Genomic DNA, 7,495 nt, shown 5'->3' on the forward strand with positions numbered 1-7,495 from the left:
TGCTACAGCGCGCGAGGCAATGCACAGAAGCGCCAGCGGTGATTTATCAGTTCATGCTCTAAATGCATAAACTATAAAGATATCTTCTATAACCATATCTTTTAGGAATAAATCTGCTCTGATAGTGAAACGTTCAGAGTAACGGAGACGCCAGCAATCCGGCTTAAAAAAAAACAAAAAAACGCAATTTTTTTCCCCCCCATTTTATTTTCCTTTAAAAAAAACCCCAAAAACAATAAAGGCTTAGCCTGGCGGTGGGGGTAGTAAAGCATGGCGGGCCACCAAGCCTATAATACACTGGGGGAAACCTTGATATCTGTTTGATAGTGCTCATATGCAATGTGAAGATCTTGTTTTGTTAATCAATGACATCTCATTTGTCTTTATCATATAATATACAGTATTTTTAGTATTGAAATCTTATAATCTCTTCAGGAAAAGTGTCTGAGTGGTACATGTGTTTTCCATAATGAAATGAAAGAACCTTGTTTGCTTGTGTTTTTACAGTATTGTGTGAGTGTGTGACACTCTGTGCTTATCAAAGGCAGGGTAAGATTGAGGGCCATCACCCACACTCTGTTGCCATAGTGAAGCCAGATGGAGGGCAGTTTGAGTGACAGCTGATCCCAACATATACACTTTTCTTCTCTTTGTGCTTTTTAATGCCCCACTCACTGCACAGTCACCTCAGACACACTTTGGCTCAGACACTGACACTGTCATAGATCACTTGCCTGCATTTTGCTTCAGCAGAATTGCTATGGTAGACTATACAGGGTGGGTTTATCACTGAATGGTGGCTGGCTGTAGGGGCATTTTCACAAAAAATGTTGATGCTGGCCCAGATCTAGTGCCAGTGGAAACTGGCTAAAAACCACTCAGCTGTGTGAGTGACTACGTCAGTCATTGAACCCTGTATTTTTTATGTATTTATTTTTTTTGCTTGGACATTCTCTGCTCATTCCCCATTTAAAATTATATTTGAGATTAAAACAATAATTTTAGTATTTGAAAGTGGAAGAATTTATTAATTTACATTTAAATTAAGAAGTTACATTAAACTGATCTGCGGAAACTGCTCAGCAAAGACATGTTTTTCACTTTCAGTGACAACTGAAGGTTTGATAGGAAAAATAACTATATTGATCTTATTTTTTCCTAATTGAATGTTCCATCATCATCATGATAGTCATCATCTTTAAAGTGGATTTTTTTTTTGTCCTGAGTCACACATGACTTCTATTAATCCTTCTGCTAAATTTTTATGCTCAGGTCGGACAGTTGGTGTTCAAGGGAATGAAGAGTCTGAACAGGATCCAGTCTCTAGTATTTGAGACAGCCTACAACACCAATGAAAACCTTTTGATCTGCGCTCCGACTGGTGCTGGCAAGACCAACATCGCCATGCTGACAGTCCTGCATGAGATCCGTCAGCACCTACAGCCTGGTGGCGTTATCAAAAAGGATGAATTTAAGGTCTGACCCTCATATTGCTCATTAAAACATCAGCAAGATATTGTTTTAGTTGGTGTTGCTGTGATTTAGGAGTTGACTAAACTAACTTATTCAGGTGTAAAGTGTCACTACAGTAGGCAGGAATGGTGGGGTCAGAAATGAACTCTTAATTCCCTAAGTTTCAGAGGAAATTCAGACAAAGTGGAACTAACCACAAATTTTGGCTAATATCTTTATATCCAACTAATTTAATACAAACAATCCATTTCAACACAATGGTGAGCATTATGTATTACTTAAGCCCAGCTCAGTCTTATTACATTTAAATCTAATGAAGTTCAGCCCAAATACTATTTGATATAGGTGAGGTTTTGTTATTTTCTACAACATAGATTCTTAGTTCAGAAAGCTGCACAATAAATGAACAATTTCAATGTGAGTTGGGTCTGTAACAATAAAGTTAGTGACTATAAAACTTATGTTTTCACAGAAACCCACAGTGTTGGACCTCTAAAATATTCTACCATTGATATTTTTTATTCAAACACATCCAACAGTTTTGTTCATCTTTAGATCTTACACTCTTATTACATAGTCACTTTTCATACATCAACCATTAAACTTTCCTCATGCAAGCAGCTGTTTTAATATTTCTCCATGAACTGTGAATTGTACCGGTTGCCAGGGAACAAATGATCCTACTTCTCTTTGCTCAATTATCACCACAGTGTCCTTCCAACTTCTACCTCCATTTTCTACCTTGCTCACCTTAGCACTCCTACATATATCCTATTTATTTCCACACTTCTCTCTCTCCCTTCCTCTCTCTGCAGATAGTATATGTGGCTCCAATGAAGGCCTTGGCAGCTGAGATGACTAATTACTTCAGTAAGCGATTGGAACCCCTGGGCATCATTGTTAAAGAACTCACTGGAGACATGCAGTTAACCAAAGGAGAGATCCTTCGAACACAGGTAAATACACTGTCATAGACCCACATAGGTTCAGACCATCTGTTTGACTTTTTCCTTGGCTGTTATTTAAAAAAAACCACTACACAGAATAACCAGAAAGAAAAGCCTGCTTCATGAAAGCATGGGCAGCTGAAGTTGCTCTGAAAGCTTGGACACTTTAACACTATATGACTTATCAGGTCTAGGATGAATTTATGATTGCTTCTTCGGTAAAAATGTAAAAATATTAAAAAGGCATCTTAAAATTGTAAAATGTCAGTGACAATGTTTGAATTATGCATTAATTAAACAAATTTCTTATTTCATTCACATAGTTGATTTTTTTAGAAGTCAAATGCTAGTTAAATGCAGATATGTTTATTTTAAGCTTAGCTCTGTGTTGCACCAACTGGATATCTGGTGGTGTGACCCCTTTACAGGATGTGATGTAATGAACAATATCCAATCTGCTACCAACTTAAGCAATCTGTTTTTCTTCATTATGGCCATTTGCCTCAGTATGCTGTGATAAATGCCAAAACATCACATAGCGACTGTAAGGACACTCAGTGGGGACCCAGAAATTCAACCACACACAGGAGTACGCAAAGAAAAAAAACAAGTTTAATTTATTTTCAGATACTAGTTGCTGCTCAGGAAGAGGTTGTCAAACACACACTAAGGAGAGAGGGGAGACGGCTGGTGATGCACAGCTAAAGGAGGGGCATCTTCGAAATCCTCAACTTATCTGACCTGTAGAGCAGTGGATGGGTGGAGCAGGGGAACTGAGGGTTTGACGACAGGGAGATGCAGGAAACCAGTTAGAACAGGCTTCTGTGGAAGCAATGAAGATCTCCACAAGGAGATCCAAAACACAATACCCAGGGACTTTGTTGATAATCAGGCAGAGGTAATACACAGGAGGACAGAGAGAGCAAACTTAGCTTGAGAGGCAGGTAATATTCAGTGGTCGTGAGGCAGAGCTTGAGTCAGGGTCCAGAAATCCAGAACAGAAGGGATCCGTGAAGGGCTTGGCAGGAGGGGTAAATCCGTGGACAGAAAGGGGTCGTAAAAACACTGAAGGCTTGGAAGGAAACGCTGGATCTCTACTGGCTCGTGGCTGTCGCTAATCTGGCAAGGAGGCAGCAACTGAGAGGTGTTTAAGTAGGGCGAGGCCCAGGTGGAACAGGTAAGCAATCAGGTGTGGCAGGTGAGCTGAACAAGTGCTTAACACAGCATAGGACAGGACATGAATCATAACAAGCGGCTGAGTGCTCTAATTACCCAGTGAACACATACAGTAAGTCTGTTGTCATTCTCAAAACATAAAAATCTTCAATAATAATGGACAAAGGAAGTGCAAAGAACAGATAGCTTCCCACTCCATCTTCTGTCACACAAAAGTCCTAAAAGTGGTAAGAATATAAAAAAAACATTAACTATGATAATAAAAATATAGAGGGATTATTTATTTGTAAACACAGCTTATGAATTTGTTAAAATAATGAATTCTTTATGAAGATGCCAAGACATGAAAAGCCATGTAAATCTACATGGCTTTTCTCCCTTTAGTAAAATAAATTTCTGTTTATTCAGCCTGGAATATTGTTGAGGTGGATGGGCAGTTGTGCATATCAAAGGAGTTTAAATGATTGCACAGCGTAGACACGACATCTATAAGCCTTATGAGACTTTCATAATTCAATTCAAAGGAAAGGGGTCTTGGTTTGGTGTCTGTGAATGAATCTGGAGGAGTTTTAAAGTTACCTTTTTATAAAGGCATTTGAAAAGATTTCTCAGAGAATGATTAATCAGACAGACTGAAGCGCTATGGCACACCACTATCTCTTCATTCACTTTGTTTCTGTGATCTCACCATTTTAACATGTTGGTTTCAGCATATTTCTAGAAAATGATTCAGTCTAAAATCTCTGTCCACATATCTGAGCAAGTTTGTCAAGATGCCCTAATCTTCTAACTTTTTATGCTCTTGTGTTTTTTGAAGTTCCCTACATTTCATATATTTTCATCTATTTTTATCTGTCTTGCCCTTTTGGTGTTCATTTTAGAATGTGCTGTCTGCTACATGTTTAACCACTTACACAGTTTAAAAAGGTGATAAAGCTGCAAAAACTGCAACATTATATGTTGGAGGATTGTGCAACAGTAAGTTTCATTTGAGAATGGATAACTAAATATATTACTTAGGGCAATTATTGACAAATTTAGAAGTTTAAAACAAAATGACGAAGTCAGGGTGTCACCAAATTATCAAGAAAGTGTTCTTGGCAGAGCTTCAAGGCAACATGTGTAGGACTGTGGTTCCTACACAGTGGCTGGAGCAACCATGCCTTTGACAGGCAGGCAGAAATGCCTCCGTGTTGACATGGTAAAATCTATCACGTTTCAATATTTACTTTATGCTGCTTTGCTAAATTTGTACCCTTCTTTTGTATTACAACCTTCATTTTAGTCCTGAAAAACACCTGAAACTGAAAAATGCAGTGATTGGATGGTTTTACAGAATATTATTGCTTATTTGAAACAAAGAATGTGAAAATGGTGAAAATAACTACAAAATACCTAAAAAAAACGAAAAAAAAGAAAAAGGAACAATGCAATAAAATGTTGTCATTCAGATATACAATATTGTTTACTCTCTGCAATCTGTTGTGTGGACAGATCTGCTTCCACACGTGAGAATTTGTAATACCAGAGATGTCAAAAACAGACATCCATTTTCTTCATTAAACAATAATCAGTAGTTTAATTCCCATCCAGTGCAAATGAACTAGTGAGGCATATCTCTGCGCCCACAGTAAGATCTGATTAAAATTCAAGTTTACATCTGGTCTGCATACTATGGCGGATATCATCATGGAAGTAAAAACGTACTTCAGAGACAGAATCCCAGGAGTGGACTAGATTTCTCCCTGAGATTCTGAAAGCTCTGTTATAGTTGACATACCTGTGAAGTATCACATGGAAACCCAGACAACACCTGTGAAGAGGTAGACTGAGGTGGTAGGTTCAGTTTTTTAAAAAAGGGTACTGGAGCACTCCCTGTGAAAGCGTAATCTAAGGCTTTCAATTTTGACTCAGTACTGTGACTTTTGTCCTGGCTGTTGAACAGTGGACTAGATCTTTATCTTGCAGAATTGCTGAGGGGGCTATGGGAATTTCATTGTCCAATCTACATGTGTTATTTGAATTTCAATGAGAACTGCAACCCCACTTTGGGGTCCAGGTACTTATCTTCACATTGCTTAATAATCTTTATATCAGTATATGAATGCATGCACAGCTGAGACTGCTATTCTGATCAGCTTCAATATTTCACATCATCCACTGAACAGAAGAAAAGAGCAGTTTGGAGTGCTGTGATATTTTCTCACATTTGTTTAATTGTAAGTGTATTCTCATGGGGATCACACACACAATTCCACAGACCTCATTTAGAAGGGCTCTTATCATGAACTAGCGATTAGTTAACATGCTGCATTCCAGTAACCATTTTTCTCTAACCTCCCCACTCCATCTTTATCCCACATACATTTTCCTCCCACTTTTTCCACTTGCCATGGCTGCTCTAGTTACCATGGAAACAGAAAGGATGCTGGCATATGGATGCAATTATGGATGTGACATCCTGGGATTTCCAAAACCCCTCTTCCTTCCATGCCCATAGAGTAGTCTTTCTCAAACTTTGATCCCTGGAACATTGGTGGTCCGTGGGCCCTGAGAAGGTTATTGTGTCGTTCACCAGCGATTGGATTCCTTTGAACGGTTAGTGGTAGGAGTTGCTCCAGTTAGTCAGAACTGGGTTTTTTTGTTTGTTTTTTATGACTTTGCTTGGTAATGAATTATGCTCTGCTTATGCGTCTACAACTACTATTATTTTGAATTAAAATAATATAAATCAATATATAATAAATTACTATAAATAAATACAATTGGTGGAAATTGGTGGATTATTTTTTATATTTGATGGTGCATAAAATAATTTTTTGTTTCTGATAAAGGAGCTCAAGTCTATTTTTCTTTAATTGTGCTTTTAAATCACAAATAGACCTAAATGTTATTAATGCACACAACACTTGGTAATAAAGAACAACTTTTTTTTCCCCATGGGTTTGGCATCATTGGAAAGCTGAGACACATTCAGAATCTGTAAATAACTCAAAACAACAATATGTGAGTTAAGAAAACTATGCAGAAGAGCATCTCTGAATGCACAACACGTCAAACCTTGAGGCATAAGACCACACCGGGTGCTACGTGGCATATATCAGAGGTCGCCCTAAGGCGCGAAATAGTCTAGCGGTCGCGCTAGACTTTAGCGCGGCATAATTTAAAAAAAATCGGTCATGTTCTATTTTTACCCGTCAGTTATAATCATACTAACATCGGCTATTTAGCCGCATTTTTATGCGGTTTAGTTAATATTTACCTAGTTAAACCCATCACACATAAAGCAGATGAATGTATCTAACTTTTTCTCTGTAGAAACAAAAACCACTGACTGTGGCCCCAATAACTTGTAATAAATTAAATTAAATGGCTCCACTTAAATTACGGTCACTTATCTTGCTGGGGTCTGAACGCACAACCTCACAAATTCCTCCTGGTCCCCATCTGCAGAGAAATCTACACTAGTTCATCAGTCAGTTGGATCTGTCTGATCCAAACCGATCAGTTGAACTCTGCTAGCTTTTTACCCTGTGCGGTCCGGGCGTGTGCTTTTACAAGGATCTTTTGTGCGTGGCTTCGCTTCTCCGAAACGAACTGATGTTACATCTGGCGCGTTCCTTCTGAGTACCGCTCTCGCGCGGAAGGTAATGTCTTCCAGCTCCATTTGTTGAAACCGCTGAGTGAATTAAGTTTAATTCTTTGCAGCGGGGGAGCCGCGTTCGCATTGGTTGTGCAGCCGCAGTGCACTGCACATGTTACGGTCTCATTAACTTCTGCACCGCCATTTATTTCCTCAAGATAAACTGTCGGCTCCTCTGTTTCGACAATAAATGAATTAACACAACATTGCATTCTGTTTAGTTTTCTCTGGTCTGTAATGGAGACTGGAATTAAAA

General features: G+C 38.6%; 1 protein-coding gene across 1 annotated transcript in view; it reads left to right on the forward strand.

Annotated features, from left to right (window-relative positions):
• Nucleotides 1-5,001, forward strand: part of LOC106935166 (activating signal cointegrator 1 complex subunit 3-like) — a gene marked incomplete at its 5' end in the record, with an annotated part of 151,765 nt that extends 146,764 nt beyond the window's left edge. Inside the window, 2 exons of the mRNA XM_015015506.1 lie at nucleotides 1,273-1,476; nucleotides 2,289-5,001. Of these exons, the coding sequence (XP_014870992.1) occupies nucleotides 1,273-1,476; nucleotides 2,289-2,447 (363 nt within the window). The remainder of the gene's footprint in view (nucleotides 1-1,272; nucleotides 1,477-2,288) is intronic.
• Nucleotides 5,002-7,495: the final 2,494 nt, after the last annotated feature.

This window comes from Poecilia latipinna, unplaced genomic scaffold (genome assembly GCF_001443285.1).
Source record: "Poecilia latipinna isolate Pla-1442-1.1 unplaced genomic scaffold, P_latipinna-1.0 Scaffold1921, whole genome shotgun sequence".
In the NCBI taxonomy this organism is placed as follows: Eukaryota; Metazoa; Chordata; class Actinopteri; order Cyprinodontiformes; family Poeciliidae; genus Poecilia; species Poecilia latipinna.